Raw genomic sequence first — 18790 nt, forward strand, 5'->3', positions numbered from 1 at the left:
AATCACAAAAACCCAAGTTTTCTTCTATTGGCTTTATATCAGCATAAATAATCATAAATTTCAATAACAGCTTCAAATCAGCATACATCTCAAAATTCCTACAAGCCCCACCACCACCATTACTTTTTTCAGCAGCCACAGTCTTAGAGATATGCAATTATCATCATCATCATCATCATCATCATCATCATCATCATCATCATCACCACTGCCACCACCACTGCCGCCACCACCATCAAGCTCAGCAGCTATGTATTTTTAGCCAGGCCACCAGTCTGATATGCATGGGGATTTTGTATTTGTTTGTGGGAGAACATCAAAACATGCAAATCTCTACCTGTAGACTGATATTTAGACAGTTTCTGAGATGTGTTGTCGAAGGCTTTCATGGCCTTTCTGAGATCCTCTTTATATTGATTTTTTGGGTAATAGTGCTACAGTTAAGAGAGCAGTTGTTTCCATAGCTGAACTTCAAAATAGATTTAGTAACTGCATGTAAAAATCTAATGTCATGTGCCATGATACAAATCTACTTCACCACTCAGGGTGTGTGTATATGTATTTATTTATTATTTATTTATTTAATTAATTTATATACCGCTCTTCTCCCCTAGGGGGACCCAGAGGGTCTTACATAATGGCAAGATTAATGCCACATATAATACAAAATATAGTAAAACAAACGATCGTAAAAACACACTTAAAAACCAATATCATACCCCATTTAAAACAGTAAAACACTGTGTGACCATTACAACAGGGCCAGTAGCATTGGGCCAAAAGTCAGAGCCAGTCTGTATTCAATTTCACATTAATCCAACGAATACATCAGATTATATCCACCGTATCTTAGGATGGGCCAAAAGTTGCCACATTTTACAGTTAAGGCCATCACCCCCTACCCTAATTTTGGAGGAGGATGGGGTTGATTTTAATTGCTCCTAATTGTCCAATTGCACTCTATAATTCTATGCTATCGGTCCTTAACATGTCCTTTTCATGCCAATAGAGACCTTCATTTTTGTGCTATTCCTTTTTTTTTCTCCAGAAGTGGCTGGAGCAGAAAAGGTAACAGTTTTCTGACTTTAAAAAAGACCACTAGATGAAAACAGTGGCACAATAGCCAATAGCCTCCTTTGAGACATGAAGATGCTATGGGCTACTTGGGGTGACAAAGAGGTGTGTATGATTCTTTGGGGTCCCATAAGTTTTGTATAGAAGTGAAGCAGAAAAGGGCCGCATGAACAGCAAACTGACATGCATACATATCTCTAGTTTCTCAGCCAAGCAAAGCCAGGCAACAGATCTCTGTAACAGTCTGTTTTGCTAGTCTGCACTGGAAGAGATATTGGCTTACTGTCATAATATTGGGTGACAAATAGAACAGCACCATGAACAGATGCCAGGAGAGGTGTCTAGCTAGTGGGAAATTCCCAGATTTCAAGGAACAGTATAAAAATATGATTAACTTCCCTAAAATTGAAGCCGATCACAAGCAAAAGTAAAAATGATCTATAAAACTGTCATAATTTCAGATGAATAGTGGAAAGCTACCATATCTGCAACAGTATTAATAGCTGAATGAAACAGTAAATCAGATTTACAGTATGTTTAGCTAATTATAAGCACCATTATAAATACTCTATAAAACAATTAGTGGTGATGGGCCCCTTCCCTGAATACAGTTGGTTAAAAAGCAACACTGTTCTCAGCAACTGGGCTAATTTATGTTGTGTTCTTAGTTATCCGGTATTGTAAATATACTCATTCCACCTCTGCTTGATTTTTAAACTTGTAAATGTCTGAAAACTGTACTACAGATATAGCATTAAACCTTTTTGGTCTATCAGAAAATCCAACTTACTGATCCTTCTCTACAAGTGGAAGAGAAGCCTCATTTAGGGTGGTATTCTCAATGTCTTGTAGTCCATATAACATGGAAAAAAGAGATGTCAGCTCTATCTCTATATCTACTATGGGAGCAATATTACAGGGCCTAATGACATCATGTAAAACATCAGAGATCAATTTACTTGCTCTTCTTCCAATGTTGTATATGAAATCCTATGACAGCAACGCACTGGACATTGGACAAGCAGACAAAATGTCTACACTGTGTACTGCATCCGAAGTGGGTTTATATCTATGAAAGCTCATGCTAAAATAAAAAACAGTTGGGCTTAAAGGTACCATTATATTCCTCACCCACCTAAAGTCGCCCGCCTTTTTATGCTGGAAGAGACTGAACATGGCTACTTCTTAGAAATCTAATATAAGTTAAACACACTGAAAATATGACAAAATATACTGTAAGTCTTTCATGCTCTCATAATGAAGGAAAACTAATCCCTGAAGAGATGTCCCTGGAATTTGTCAAGATGGGTGATCACATAATTATAACATAAATAGTGCTCTTTTTCTGGGTTAGGATGGGGCTGGATTCCTACTTTCCCCAAGAATTATTGGCTGATGAACAAGTTTTCTGTGTGGTAGTATAAGAAAATGCAGAGGGAAAGTGTATGCAGGATGTATAAGGCTTGTTTTTCAGTTTCCAACCTTATACAATGGCATAGGCTGTGAAAAAGTCATATAAGCACTGTAGTTATGCAAAATCAGCAAAAGTTCTAAAGGATGTCAAAAGTTGGCAGGATGATAATTTATCTAAATTTCACCTGTGACCATCCTTCTTTGGATATACTTACAAATCGAGCTCTCACTCTTTTGGGGAGTTCTTCCTCCAGGGTGTAGATTTCTTCCCTTTTTGTTGCTATCTGAGAGCCATCTTCAAACTCTACCTGTAAAACAAATAAAAACATCAAAATATAATCCTTATCTGAATAAATTGATATGTTGGTGTCTGCACAGGTAGCCAAATACTTTGGTGTCCAAGGAATGCAAAATAATTCAAGTAAACACCATAATAGAAGATTTAAATTATTTGTTTTTTAAAATCTGCAATATATATATATCTTTAAAGAAGTTAAACACATTCATTTTTTCTAAATTGTGTCCCAAACAAGTGATTTTGTAGTTTTCATCTACAATGTTAACTTCAATATATAAGTAATCTATCTGTACATAACAGTATTTTGCGTTATTGGAAAAGTGGGAGGGGGGCAGAGGGTTACAATTTTTATAAATTACTTCCAGCTGGGAAACTTCTCAAGAAATGCCAAGTTTTATTCCTGTACAAACCAATTTTATTTTGCTGATCCATATGATGCTTTCTAAATCTCAAAGTATTTCCTGATAGCTCCCAGCATCATCCAAAACTTTCATTCCCACTCTCCTAAACAGTTTAACCCAATACTGTCCAAAATCAAATGTATTAGTTAGCTGGCTTTGGTGTTTTTACCATCTTCATAAAGATGGCCACTAAGTAAATAGGTTGAGTATCCCTTACATAGAATTACAAAATCTGAAATACTCCAAAATCCAAAATTGTTCACATGGGAGGATGACATAGGGATAGCATTTTTCCTGATGGTTCAATGTAAACTTTGTTTCGTGCATGAAATTATGAAAAATATTATACATAAAATCACCTTCAGGCAATGTACATAAGATATAAATGAAGCATAAATGAATTTTCTTTTTAGAAAAATCCAAAATCCAAAGTACTTCTCGTCCCAAGAATTTTGAATGAGGAAAAGTCTACTTTTAAAGTTATTGTTTCCACAACACAAATTGAATAAAGACCAAGCAAAGAAAAGATGGTTGTTAGTGAAAAAAATGATTTTGATGCTTTGATGGTGTAATATTATGAATTTCCTTTGGCATTTTGACAATAACTTCTGAAATAACTTCTGAAATGTTACTGGAAATTGGTGAAAAACAATTTTTGAAATGTAGCATTAGACTGACTGTGACATAAAATCAGAGGGGAAGAATACAAAGGAGGAAGGAAAACCCAGCATGTTTCAAGAGAGGCCTAGATACAAACCCATGAATATGTCGGGACAAACACAATAAAGAAAATTGGAAACTTTTGATACCTTGAGACAACCTGCTTGAACCCATGGAAAGATGATATAGTTTTGAAAGCATAAATGCAACAAAGGAAGAAATATATATGATGTTTTGGGACTGGGTAGGTGGTTAATGTATTCATATTTCTGCTTGTCTTGAGGCATTAAATGTTTGCTTCCCTGTTTCTTAGTTTGTTGGAATCCACCCTGACTCCCCTAGGTAAGATAGGGCAGAATACAAGTAAAGTCTTATTATTATTATTAAGCTCCAAACTTTAAGAAGAGCATCTATACTCCCCCATCAAATTAGGTATGTTAAACAAGCTATCAAAATACCAAACCTCAGCTTCTTCCCCATATAAAACCCTCCATGTGGCCCAAGATCCTCTAGTCTAGGATCTCTTTCCTAAAACAGACAGTATCTCCCTCCAAACATACAGCTTCTCTCTGATTGTATAGAAATGCCATTTAATATTATTTTGAGTGGTGGCCTCAGTTCCCTGGGCAAGGAAACATATCTGAACTTGCTTCACCTTGCAGGACAGGTGGACAGATTTTATTAAAAATGCCAATGTACACAAATCATTATGCCACATGTCGGAGTGGCCTGATATATTTTCCTCTAATTTTCAAAGTGATATGAACTAATCTTTCTGTTTTCAAGGTTGTGCAAGACTTATGCCAAAAGGAAGAAGCTATGACTGATACTAAAGGAAATGCCAGTTAACAGAATTATATTGAATCTGATGGAACTTCTTTAAAATAGTCTGTTCAGAAGATGAAAAGCTTTATCATGCTTAGGTTTAGATCTAATCCAGTATGAACCCCTTTAGCAGAAAATGAGAAAGAGAATGCAGCTAGGTGTGGGGAATGCTAAATTACTCTGCTGCTGCTGTGCTGGATGTGGCTTCCAGAAGTTGTAAATTACTTTTTGACACTGCCTTTCAACTGCCAGATACCTGTTAATATATACATATTCTGTGTTTCTGATCAAATTCATTAACAATAGTCAAAGCTCCCAATATATCCATGACATGTATAATTCATTTAAAACCATGAACAAATTATATATGAGTATATGAATAAACATGAACCCAACCATCTAGAGGCTATGTGTGAAGGAAGATTGGGACGATGCTGTTTCCTCTACCTTGACTTGGTCAACAACTTTAGGGATCTATGCATGCAAGTCATACTATCGTCTTTAGAATTGCCAAGTTCTGGGAGGTATCAGCTACCTGGGTCTGGGTATATTATGCCTGTATCTGTGTGCAACATTTGGTGTACGTACATCTCTGCCACACAGTCACCTGTGTCACTCCACTTTGTCAGGGGGCATGGGGAATCATAGAGCACACGTGGAGTGCACAGTTTCCCCCCACTGGGTTGTTGTGAGTCTTCCAGGCTGTATGGCGCTCTAGAAGCATTCTCTCCAAACCTCTTAACCTCTAAGGATGCCTGCCATAGATGTGGGCGAAACGTCAGGAGATAATGCTTCTAGAACATGGCCATACAGCCCGGAAGACTCACAATAACCCAGTGATTCCAGCCATGAAGGCCTTCGACAACACATTTCCCCCACTGATTTTATAGCAACACGGGAGCCTTCCCATGTTGCCCTGGTGGCAGCAGGCACAGGCTCGGCCCTCCTTTGCCCACAGAGCTGTGCTGGCATCATCTGATGGGATCCAGCCTGCTCCATGGATGAAGGAGGGCAGAGCTGGTGCATGCTGCCAATTTTAGCCCCATGTGAAGAGATCCAGCTTACTTAGCTTGTAATTCCCTATCATGCTTACACTATTAAAGCCACAACCACTTACATACCATGTCATACATCTTTATTTGGCATGAACACAGTGTATAAAGGAATTTAAATGAATTTTGTTTTAAGTAATAATGTATGCTGCTTTAGGTTCCATATAGGGAGAAACATTATTTACTTATTATTTATATTATTATTATTTATAGTATATTAACTATTTCTACCCCACCTTTCTCCCCCTGGGGACTTAAGGTGGAATGTGAATAAAATAAAACAAATAGGAAACGTTTACAGATCAGCAAGATGTTTTAATCTGGTGCAGTCAAACAGAAAAGTTTATGCTGCTTTATACACATTTATGAAGGTAAAAGCTCTTGAAGACCAAAAAAGTATGCCATAAATTATGTTAAGTCTTTAAGATCCCACAAGGATCTTGAGTTGATAGTAAAATAGTGAATAAAATAATAAAACCCAGAACCTCATTATATAAAAAGGAACCCCCGATGGCGCAGTGAGTTAAAGCCTTGTGACTTGAAGGTTGGGTTGCTGACCTAAAGGCTGCCAGGTTCGAATCCAACCCGGGGAGAGCGCAGATGAGCTCCCTCTATTAGCTCCAGCTCCATGCGGGGACATGAGAGAAGCCTCCCACAAGGATGGTAAAAACATCAAAACATCCAGGCATTCCCTGGGCAACGACCTTGCAGACGGCCAATTCTCTCACACCAGAAGTGACTTGCAGTTTCTCAAGGCACTCCTGACATTAAAAACTTTTAATTCTTTCCTTCTTTAGCACTGTTACATTTCCTAGCTTTCTTAATGTGGAAGATAAACTTCTCTTTTAAAAGTTAGTGAAATCTTTACTTTAAAAACCCTAATTAGCCAAAAACAGTCCAGGTTATGCATTTCAGCTGTTCCACTAAGCATCCAGTGATGCTTTTGCCATCCCTGTTAACTGAAAATCAAATTTTATTTTGGGCTGGAAACTATTCCAAATTGTTGCGATCTAATAACAAGGAATGGTTCCTTCAAAGTATTCAATAGGGGGTTATCATGCTTAGTATCAGTAGATTACCTCTAATGAGTCAAAATCTGAACCAGGCTTCAGTTGGCAAACTGTAGACAAGTATGTCTGTCAATAACTGTCCATATTAATTTATATCAGCCCCAAGAGATCTGCACACATAATAACAAAAAACACTACTGCAATATTATGTCAGAAACATTTGCTATTTAGTTCTCTCCATGTGATTTTCTTGCATTAGGACATCATAAATTAGTAGTTTAATTGGAATTGCTGGAAAGCATTTGATTAGGTACACGGGTAATTTAGTCATCTTCGTAAGCGCACACATGCATATTAAAAAGGAACACAAAACCAACACTGTAAGACACTGAAGGTTTAAGCCCCATATTTTTCCCTTGGAAATATATTTCTAATTTTGCACATATTTACCACTACATCCGAAAATGATTAAAGTGAACCTATATATAATGTTATTATATTTTATCTGTTTGTTTAGATCATGTTGTACCCGCCGCGAGCCAAGAGGAGGGGCAGGTAACAAATAGAATTTTTATTATATTGTATGACACAGCAAACAAGATAGATATGCTGGATTTCGTATCACAAAATCACAAGTCGAACACTTCCCAAGTGTCTAGGACTGTGTGATGTATTTTTTGATGATGCGCGTAGATCCCAGTAGGGTGGCCTTTTGCAGTTGGCAGATCGTAATTTTGTCAATGTCTATTGTTTCCATTATTATTATTATTATTATTATTATTATTATTATTATTATTATTATTATTATACAATATCAGCAGAAGCAGATCCTTATTTCATATCATGAAATATATTATATTCTGATGTATAAACTTAGACATTTGAGTCAAAAAAATTACCCAAAAAATATGGGTTGGGCCACTATAAGTACTGTACCTTAATGTTTACCAAAAGAGAACAATCCTCTTCTCTGAGTAGAATGGTAATAATGAAACCGTAGTCCATCCCCGGAGAACCTAAAAGATGCACTGATCCCTTTACCCTCTCCAATATGGCACCACTTATGGTCTTTTTGAATGCCTAGGTGAGAAAAATGGAGGTGGCAGCCAGGTACAGCTAGCCCCAAGGTGGAATTGGTGTTTTCCCTTCTCTATAGAATAACCCCTGACTTATTCACAGATCATATCAAAATCCATAATTAAGGCTCCAAAACTTGTCCTTGACAAGTTGAGGTGGACTTATATACAAGTATAAATATAGTAACTATATTCCATGCTGCTTTATGAATTTACCCAAATGTGTAAACCATTTTTTTTTGTTCACATAAAGAACCAAAAATATCCTTTGGCCCACAATGCTAGAATATCACATTAAGATTTCCCATCTTAGTACTACTCCAGCAACTAAAAATAGACTCAAAGAAGAACTGAATACACATAACTAGAGTTGCTGCAAAGATGCTTGTATCTTAGGGCCCACAATGCTAGAATATCACATTAAGATTTCCCATCTTAGTACTACTCCAGCAACTAAAAATAGACTCAAAGAACTGAATACACATAACTAGACTTGCTGCAAAGATCTTAGCTAGTTAGCAATAGGCAATAGGCAGACGATTATGAGGAACAAATGGTATGTTAAACAGCAGGTATGTACAACAATGCCACAACTTCCTTTCCCCGGGAAGGATTTTTGAGAGATCTCTGAGTGAGGATAGCTGCATCAAGAAGACTGGGTGTAAACCTATTCCTGACAATTATCTTTACTATGAAACGTCTCCCCACTGCTTTTCCTGTGCATCCCAGAAATACTAAGCTTGTTAAAAACAGTCAAAGAGATGTTTCACACAATTGGCACATCAACAATTAAACACTCTTTTCCATCCTGTCTTCCTCCAGTGCAACTCAGGCCCTGCCAAGGGAGAAAGGGCTATAGGGGCTTATTAGCAGTTGAACTGCAGGTATGTTCCAGTCATGTGAAGGTACCATAAGGCACCATAAGTTACATAAACGATTTCTTCTATTTAGGGATCTCTTGTCTTCTTCTACATAGAAATGGAATATTTATTTATTTATTTATTTACAGTATTTATATTATACAGGCATTTTGTGGTTTACGTATCCTATCTTCCCACTGCTTTTAGAAATTTTTGTATGATTTGATTATAATTATAAGACGGGATCTACAATAACAGGAAACATATAACTGTATCTTTCAAGTAACCTTAGAAAGGGTACTTAATCTCTTTTGGTTGACTGTTGCTCTTACAAATAGAAAGTAAGTTTATTCCTGATATAAAAGGCATGCTTAATGTGGAAAACTGCCTTTAATGCAGACTGTTGTCAAGAACAATGGTTAACATTACACAATCTCATCTTATTATCTCCCGGAATGACCTTGCACCAACATTTCATTTGCCATCTGCTGATGTATACTCGGGCTTCTGTGTTGTCCTTTACAAAATGAATATGTTAGACTCCTTGCGTGAAACACACAGCAGCTGCACTAGACAATTCAGGAATATTTACCCCTATATAACACAAGATTAGAAATACCATTGTGAGGTATTTACTCCACCAACTGTAATTTTATAACTAGGGAGGATCATGTTTAAGAGAAAAGGACCAGGTCTTCATTAATTCACATTTGTTCAAGGGCAACTTAAGAACATGGCAGCAAGAGGAAATATGTTTTCCAATAGATTCACTGTCCTAAAAGTATACATACATTTTTCTAATGAAGTATTAACACCATGAAATATAGTTAAATGCTGATACTAACAAGGTTTACTCCCTGCTCCCTAGAGTATATAATCAACAAAAATAATAAGAATTGTATAATTTTATCTTCCCTGCTTCGACTTTTCTTGTTGCTTCAGGCAGACATGTAGTGCTATTGGGACACAATGGCTAAGGGTCCTAGTGCTTTCATGTGGTTAACCAGGCCTCTACAAGGAATGAAAAACCCTTGATTTTTCATTCCTTGATACTGAATACTGAGCAGTCACTCAGCTACGTTCCTTTGTAGTGCAATACTTGGCTCAGCTGAGATGAGTTCTCTATCATAAACATTGTCCACCTACAGCAGTGGTTCTCAACCTGGGGTTCCCAGATGTTTTTGGCCTACAACTCCCAGAAATCCCAGCCAGTTTACCAGCTGTTAGGATTTCTGGGAGTTGAAGGCCAAAAACACCTGGGGACCTCAGGTTGAGAACCACTGACCTACAGGCTACATCACCAGAGATTTTGCAAAAGGGAGAGGTAAGTCGCTTACTGATCACCCTCCCTAGCAGATCATGGAGACCGTTCCAAATGGCCTATCCTTCTCTGTCTAGTGCCCCCTTGTGGCCTCCACCCGGATAATGGAACACTAAGTGAAGTAAGTGGCACTGCAGCCTTAGTTCCTGGAGCTTGGCAAACAGGCGCTCAGCTACAAAGAAGGCCAATAGAGATGTTTTACATGGGTGTGTGGAAGAGACAGCATAAGGGGAACTTATGTCTTGGTTGGGTTAAACATTTCCAGCCCTGGGGAGCCTATATGGAAACTCTATTGGGTTACGGCTGTTTTTCATGTGAGCTGGAAAGAAACTCACTAGCTTATGTACTGAATATATGTTTAATAATGTTTTGATGAGCTTTTTCATGAGGTGGGCTTATATACAAATATATGTGGTAACTATATTCTATGCTGCTTTATAAATTTACCTAAACTACTCAGATGTGTCTATTGGGTTAAGGATGGTGATTTGTATGAGCAAAGTGGAAGTGTGCTTGTGTGCTCATTAGTGCTCTGTTGTTCTACTGTATATAGTCCAAGGTTTTCACTAAGCACATGGTGTGTGGTATCATGAATATGGATGTCTGGCAAGGGATGAGTTGAACTTATAGCAATTACGAGAACCGTTTTTGCTAGTAGTCTCACAAACTTGACCAAGACTGCTTAAAGACTGTCATATGGGGGATGCAGACAGTATCTTTGGAGGCAGGAGTTCATCACAAGCTGGAAATAATGGCCCAAATATTATAGACAGAACTAGGTAAGTAGTACAAAAACCCAAAAGTAAGAAGAAAGAAAGCCTTAAAGAAGCAGCAAGGGGGAACGAAACCTAGTCCTAGATGTCGCCACACTAATGGGAAATAAAAAAAAATCGCCTCTGAGTATTCCTTGCCTAAGAAAACCCCCTGGAATTAACAGATTGCTACAAATTGACAGGCAACTTAAAAATAAAAACACACACATGGCTTTAAACATACATAAATGAAGATCATGGATTTGGGCCCCTACAAAGTGAGGTAAGCTAGCAGAAGGATGGAGCAGAAAAACAGTAGAAACATGAATGAATGTTCTACTGCTACTTTTTAATTTTTGATTCCCCCCTTCAGGAGCAATTTTTTTTAGTTCTAAAGCAATTATGGGTTACCTTTACAGATTTGTACTTATCACATAGTTTGTGTCTAAGCTGTGATCAGTCTAGTCTGGTGTCTGAATATTCTGGTTTTCCTTCCAGAAAAACCAGCCACTGTTCAGAATGTAAAATATGCTAAGACAGGAAAAAGTTCAGAAGATAAATATCAGAAAAGATGTACAAACCTTATAATGGAGAAGGCCTACAGAAAAAAAAATTGCCTGATTTTGAATATATTCAGATACCATTAGGCTATAAAGTCTGAAACCATAGGATTTGGTACATTCAGTGTGGATACAACATTGGTTCAGAACTGTAACCCAAATACAGACCTGAGTTCACATTAAGTAAATCAGGCTTACGGCTTAGATATTATCTGCATGGCCAAATAATTTCCCTCCTGACTGATGAAGCATAGACGTCTGTTGTCCAAGGCAGAGGTGAAGTTGGGAAATACTGTCTACCACATACAAACATCTAGAATTACATGTAGTTAATGAAATAGTTTTGAACAACATACAATGCTAGTTTTAAAAATTCCAGCATTGTATCTAGCTCAATCCCTCTGTATCTAGTCTTGCAGGATCTGCAAGGTTAGATACAGATAACATCTAGGAAGTTATTGTGCAGCCTCGGCTTAATTAAATTTAGCAAGAATGATGCCATCACCTCTAAAGGCAGTCTGTTCAACTACTTTTCGGTCCATCTTCTGGAAGACAGAAAAAGTTGGTTCAACTGCTCCTGGCATAGAATTTAGCCAAATATTCTTGGTAAAGATTTTTGCAATTAGCACATATTATCCTTGGCATATAATGAACATAGAAGAGAGAATAAATGTTTCTAAATTAAACTTACACAATACATGTAAGCTATGTTGGTTCCAAGATATTTTGCACCATAAAGTTTTCCATCCGGCCATTTCACTTGAACAACCTCTCCCTCTGCAGGTGGGCCAAGCTTCAGGCAATCTCTGCTCTATTTAAAAACAAAAACAAATGGAAATATCTTAGTCAATAGAGGAATAACATCTGAAACTACCAAGAAATAGTTCTGCTGTACATGTTGATCATGAAAAGACATTCCCACTCCCTGCCCCTAAAAAAAAAACCCCATTCCTAACAGAACATGGGTAAAATTCAAAGACATAACTGTGTTAGTCCAGATCATTATGCAAAGAGATCTTGTACACTGGGAGAAAGAAGTTGATAGCATACATTTCTGCAGAAGCAGACCTACATCTATGAAAACGTATAGTACCAATTTCTTTCTCTCGGGCTCAAAGGTGCTAAATGATCCCTCAGAAAATGGGTAAGATCAGATTCCTATAAGTACCTCAATAATAGAATTTATCAATGCATGTCACATGATTGTAAAGAACACTTGTTTTCTCACAAGTGAACACTCACATACATTTGATTTTAATTAAATATTTGTGTTTTCTATCCTTATATCTTTTAAAAAAAGATAATTTATTGAAATATATTTTGAACTACTACCCTGTGGAGTGAAACTTCAACACAATAAAACTATTTCAGCTTCTTCATAAGTAGTATGGGAAACTTGGCTCCCTGGTGCCATGTAGATAATGATGATTCTTCGGATAGAGAGATATATGCAAGGAGTAATATTTTATTCTATGATTGAACAAATTATTAATCTCTCTCTGTAGTACATTTTTTTAAAAGTGTATAATTATTTCAGGAATGAGAGTCATAACAAATCCCATTAAAACTCTTTTGGGTCCCAAAGTAATATGGGTTAGCTATTGATGCCTTGTCTTGCAACATCTGCTGTAGACTTGGATTGAAATAAAATATTGTTCTGTGGTCTTCAGACCAGATTTTTCCATAGCTGATGAAATATTTTCAATGGTTAAAGCTTTATCCTGGAATAGTTAGAAAATTGGGATGAAAGGCAATAATAAATACAATATTTGCAAATATAATATTTGTAGAACAGTAAATTAAGAAAAGAATAAGTAAATAATAGACATTTACTAAATATGCACATACTACTATAAAACAACAAAGAGTACTTAAAGAGTGATACATTCAATATATCATAACTCTATAGTTCATTTCTGTAGACTATAGAGTTATGATATATATGGAGTGATGCCCAGACTTTGAGTAATAGGAACATGATTGGTGATGGGATTGAGGTCAGGACACAAACCTACTGTGGTACCTAAACATTAAGTGTGTAGTTGATTATGAGTAGTGATACTCAACATGGGAAGATTTTACCATAAGCCTTCTCAATATACGTTATGGCAACATTATTTCAATATAGATAATGGAGCTGCATATTCACCAGCAATAGATTGCCCCTCCCATCTTTGAACAAATGGCAGAATATAAACAGCTAAGCAGAAAAACAGAGGAATTGAGTGGTTCATAAGCAAAAAACTAAACAAAGATATGGTGGCAGGTAGTATTTTCTAGTGTCTATTACACAGAGGTATACATTAACCCACTTTTAATTTAGTCTGGTAGTGAATTCGGCCATTATATATTATATATGGCCGAATTCACAACATAACATCTTAATATAGCACACCCATACTTAAATTAATGCACCAGAGTGCTATTAGCAGAATTTCAAAATGGCAATAAAAAGAACACAAAAATATCAGTGCATGTTAGAAGGAAATAATAGCACAGATGTGTCCATGCTTCCGTTTTTGGCAGTTGGTGAAAAATAGGAATGTTTTTCCCAGTTAAAACAAAGGAAGACCATAGTCACTAACCCACTGCTTTCACTAACAACCCTGTATTCTTGTAATGCAGAGAGAAGACATACATGCACAACAGGGCAATGAAACACAGGAATGAAATATTTACATTTAAGTGCTGCAGGATGATATACAAGTATTGCCATAAAATGACATCAATCTCAGTGGGGAAATGTCACTTTGTTCAGACTGCTGGAAAACAGCTTTCATAGAAACAGCATTTGTTAATCGTTCTTGAAGCTTTTATAATCCTGCCCAAATTCTGTGCATATATTAAAACCTAGCTCCCTCTAGTGGGACATGCAAGCAAGCCTAAAGTATGTGTATGCCTTGAAAAGATCCCTAGATGCTCGTAATAGTAATGCTGTGTATATGGATGCAGCCACAGGTTTCCTAGAAGTAACAATCTTGCCCAAACAGCTGTACCTTCAATCCCACTGTCACTATTGTATGTGCATGTGGTGAGGCTTCTTATATCAAGATGACAAAAAAATCAATTCTCATCTTGATAAGATTAGAAATCTTTTTTTGCAGATGATTGCTAAACTCATTTTTACAAGCTGCTCCGCGCATTGGGGCACTAAACTAGATGGGAAGGTTGATATGATAGTTTGGAAGAGAGCTACCCAGAGTCTGCTATTCTGGTAGAACTGAACCAGAATTGTTTTGTATCCATACAGTTTTGGCTGGAAAGAGAACAGGGTTTCTTTTGCACTAGCAATTAGAGAGGAGGATAGACACTTGGGGGAGGGAGGGAGGTTTGGTTTCCACCCTGGGTTATATGATAAAATACTGCATTTAAAAACTAGTACTGTGATATTCCCTCAGGAGAAAAATCCTGGAAAATGTGTATAATCATTGAGTTCGTAATCCTGTTCCTCCAGGGTAGTATTTTGGCTCCAGCAGAATAACTTTCTATAAATGAGGAATGGACTGCAGGCTCAGTACCTAATTTGATATTGCATGATGAACCATTTCTAATATCCCTCATTTATGCAGTAGGATTTCAAGTGATCTCTCATGACATTGCTATGTAGAATTTTCTCTTTTTCCATTTTCATTTCCTACCCAGTTTTGATTCCAGATACCTATGGTTTCCTATGGCCTGAGATGGAGGAAAGAAAATCATCAAGCACTCTTTGCTCTCCACATATCCTTCATTCTCTCTTTGGTTCAGAGGGTAGAACTGCTCCTTAGCATCTCTTCTCTCTACTTTGTCAGTTGCTCTCAAATTATGTCCACTCCCTGTTTTCTTACCTTACTGGGCACAGAAATAACACTATGAAACATTGGTAGTCATCTATGAGTCTCTCCTACTTCATCCTCTATGCCAATCTTACTTTGATCCTACAGATTGCTGCACTGCTTCCTGTTGTCCGCTACTACAGCATTTACAAAATTGCTTGAGAATGTCAATTATTTATTTGCATCACACTGTTCAGTTAAAGCAGGAGTGGAGAAAGTAAGACCTACGGAACAATAGGTCTTTGTATTATGTTAGGACCCTGAAATTCCCAGATTGGGAGGGGATGAAAATAATCTCAAAATCATTGAAACCTGTGCCTAAATCCAATAAATTCAGCCATTCGGCATAGTATAGTTGCACAATTGGCGGTCTCTCTGAAACACGTTCACTTTAGTCAGAAAAGAATGATTTCTAATTTTCCCACGCTCACCAAGTTTTACAATGGAAGAAAATAAGCAGGGGTGTTTTCATAATCAATTTGTTTTTAGCCAGTGCTGTTAAACCTCCATATTTGTATCTTCAGATTAAGGTCAAGTGAAGTCTTTAGTTATTCATGACTTGGGTCTTGAGTAAACAATGAAGAAGTCAAATTTGCAAACATCACATTATTAAGAATGGTATATTTAAAATATCCTAAAGGATTCCCACAAACGGATGAACAGGCAATTAAATGGGAAATGAATAGCACAGTAAAGTCCATTAAACTCCTAGTTTAGACTGTGAATGTTGAGGTCTTGGGATTGAGGTCAATGTGATCATCTGGCTGACTTTTGAAAAGATTTCCTTTCTTTCTCCTCGTTCCCATTCACGTGGTCTGGTGATGGTATCACTAGCAGAAGTCTCCTTCTCTGTTCTTGCATCCAAAAGACATTGGTACACAGGGAAAATTACATGTAACAGAGCTATTTAGTTTTGAATGTTGCTATAGGGTGTTTCAACATGCACCAGGCTTGGAATAAATTAACATTTCTTTTTAACAATAACCTTGGTTTCCCCTTCTCATTTCCAGTGCTGCTGAAGGCATTCTTGACCAAAACAAAACAAACAAAAACACCCTTTCATATCCTAAGCAACACTTATAAAGCATGCTGTATTTTAATTCTGGACAGCATTCCCCCCCCCCCCCCCAAACATGGCTACAGATATCTGAAGAGTAGAATTGTTATCTGATATATTTTCACAGTTTTCTAACAGAAAATTTTTGTCACAAAGAAAACAAATCCAAATAAGCTGTTAAAAATCAAAATATGGAAGTTACTATACCAGTACGTAAAGCTTATTGCACACATGGTTCCTCACTTGTCCCTATTTGAATAATTCTAAGAAATAATACTTTCCCTATATTTTTATACAAAAATGTGATTGCATGAAACTTTTCTCTACAATGGGCATCTCAGACAAGTAACATAAATTGTCTAATGATAGTTTTGTCAAGAGTTCATTATTAAGTAAAAGATAAAGAGAAGGAGGGAACTGTCACAAATATTCAGCTCATGCAATTTAAAATCTAAGGGGAAAGAAGGGCTCCTGTAGCAAAGCTGTAAAGGTGACTGAACTGGAGCTCCTTCAGGTAGGAACAGGATCCCTCAGGATTGTACTGAAATGTCAACAAGTCCATACATTTAATGCACTAAATGCAAGCTGTCCATTCAGCTTAAGTTAGTTTACTGTGCATTAGCTTGGAATTTGGGTGTGAGTGATTAAGCTTTCACAGTTATGCTTACAAAGTTCTGGTTTTCATATGGAATATGACTACTGTAATCAGTATTAATAACTCTGTAATTGACAAGATTATCCTAGAAACATATAAGCATGGAAGTTACAAATGTAATTTATCTACTCATCTCGTAAGAAAAGACGACATGTAGCTTGAGAGAACTGAACAAATATAACTATGATTCAAATTGCTCAAATGGCTGATTTTTGAAACACCTAGTTCAATAGCAGATTGGCAGGACTGCTGCCTGTAGGACAATAAGGGTGGGTGGGCATGCTGTTTATTGGTCGAAAGGCCTTTCTGAAATACTGTATATTATATATTTTGGGGTCCTTCAAGGAATTAAACAGGAGTTTCATTCTCTAATCTACTTGCAGAACTACAATCTGGAATTTGTTTGTTGAGAAATTTGATAGTAACATCACCTAACTATTGAGACTCTCCAATTGACACTAATGTTAAAATATACTTTACTGAATTAGGTTGTCAGAACTCATTAGGGTGGTTGCCTCTCCCTCTCTTACATTCAGCAAAATGGGAAGGCATGCTGGTTCAAGAGAGTAAATACAATGGCAGAAATGTCTCTGTTGTTACACAGACTAATTTGTGTAATTTCTTTGAGAAGTCAATACGGAGAGAGGAGAGTGCTTGTAGTCCAGGTCAGACAGTTGCACTTGTGCAGCGCAAGCACATTTAGCAAAGAAGGAAATGTGGGTGAAACAGAGTAATTTGGACCTTAGTCCTCAAGTAATCAAGACCCTTTCAGAAAACCCCCTCCCTCCTTGGTCAGTATGGATGGAAAGTGTTCTTGACTCTTTCTAGCGAGTAGACATGCATTGTGACTGTTCTGTAACTTCTGCTACTGTACTACTTAACTTATATTCTGGACTGGTTTCTAGTGTATATTATGTATACATTAAAATACAACAATTATATAATATTTTGTGGCCCTTTCAGGGAGGATTTTGAGTCAAAGGGCAGCTCCCCCCATGAGCCTGTATAAAAAGAGTCTGAAGTCTTTCTTGGGGTACATGGAAGTGTATTTTCATCTACAACTTCTCCTTTCTAGTGATTACATTCTGGGCTAATTTCTGATTTACATTACTGTAAAATATATTTTATTTCATGGGATGTGCTGCAGTGATCCTCTTTGCAATTCTTTAGTGCATTATTCGCATAGCATTATACTCTAGAACAGGGGTGTACAAAGTGGGGCCATTGCCCACATGTGACCTCCAGAGCAGTTTTTATGACACCCACTACTCAAAACTGGGCCCCTGGTGGTGGCGCAGTGTGTTAAAGCGCTGAGCTGCTGAACTTGCAGATCGAAAGGTCCCAGGTTCAAATCCCGGGAGCGGAATGAGCGCCCGCTGTTAGCCCCAGCTTCTGCCAACCTAGCAGTTCGAAAACATGCAAATGTGAGTAGATCAATAGGTACTACTCTGTCGGGAAGGTAACGGCGCTCCATGCAGTCATGCTGGCCACATGACCTTGGAGGTGTCTATGGACAACGCCGGCTCTTCGGCTTAGAAATGGAGATGAGCACCAACCCCGAGTCATTCACGACTGGACTTAACGTCAGGGGAAAACCTTTACCTTTTACCTACCCAAAACTAGCAAATTCTTTTCTTTTTTTGGCTCCATGTGCCTTCTAACAGGTATTGGGAGACTTTCACCAATATTTTGGTTTTCTTGTGTCATTTTAAATCTTAAAGAGACCTTATTAAAAATCAGGAAGTGAGCAGGAAATGGTAACTGCTCCCTTCATATTGTTAGAAAAACCCACCTATTGCTTCTAGTATTTTAACTAAAATAAGCCACTCTTTATTAAACTTTAACAAGCAAGGCATTAAAGGCTGAGTGAAATGTATGTGTTGCTGAGGATAGAACACTGAGACAACCAAATGAGTGATAAACAGAACTGAATGTAAGATGAGATATCGGGCTTGAGGACA

The 18790-nt window shown here is 37.3% G+C and overlaps 1 protein-coding gene across 5 annotated transcripts in view; it reads right to left on the reverse strand.

Moving 5' to 3' along the window:
* The window catches only part of kdm4c (lysine demethylase 4C), a 398176-nt gene that overhangs the window by 87769 nt on the left and 291617 nt on the right, over nucleotides 1-18790 (reverse strand). For all 5 annotated transcript variants that reach the window (XM_062971935.1, XM_062971934.1, XM_062971936.1 and 2 more), the window contains 2 exons: nucleotides 11994-12113; nucleotides 2703-2795 (listed from right to left, as the gene is read on the reverse strand). In XM_062971935.1, coding sequence (XP_062828005.1) covers nucleotides 2703-2795; nucleotides 11994-12113 — 213 coding nt within the window. The remainder of the gene's footprint in view (nucleotides 1-2702; nucleotides 2796-11993; nucleotides 12114-18790) is intronic.

Source organism: Anolis carolinensis, chromosome 2, assembly GCF_035594765.1.
Source record: "Anolis carolinensis isolate JA03-04 chromosome 2, rAnoCar3.1.pri, whole genome shotgun sequence".
Classification (NCBI taxonomy): domain Eukaryota; kingdom Metazoa; phylum Chordata; class Lepidosauria; order Squamata; family Dactyloidae; genus Anolis; species Anolis carolinensis.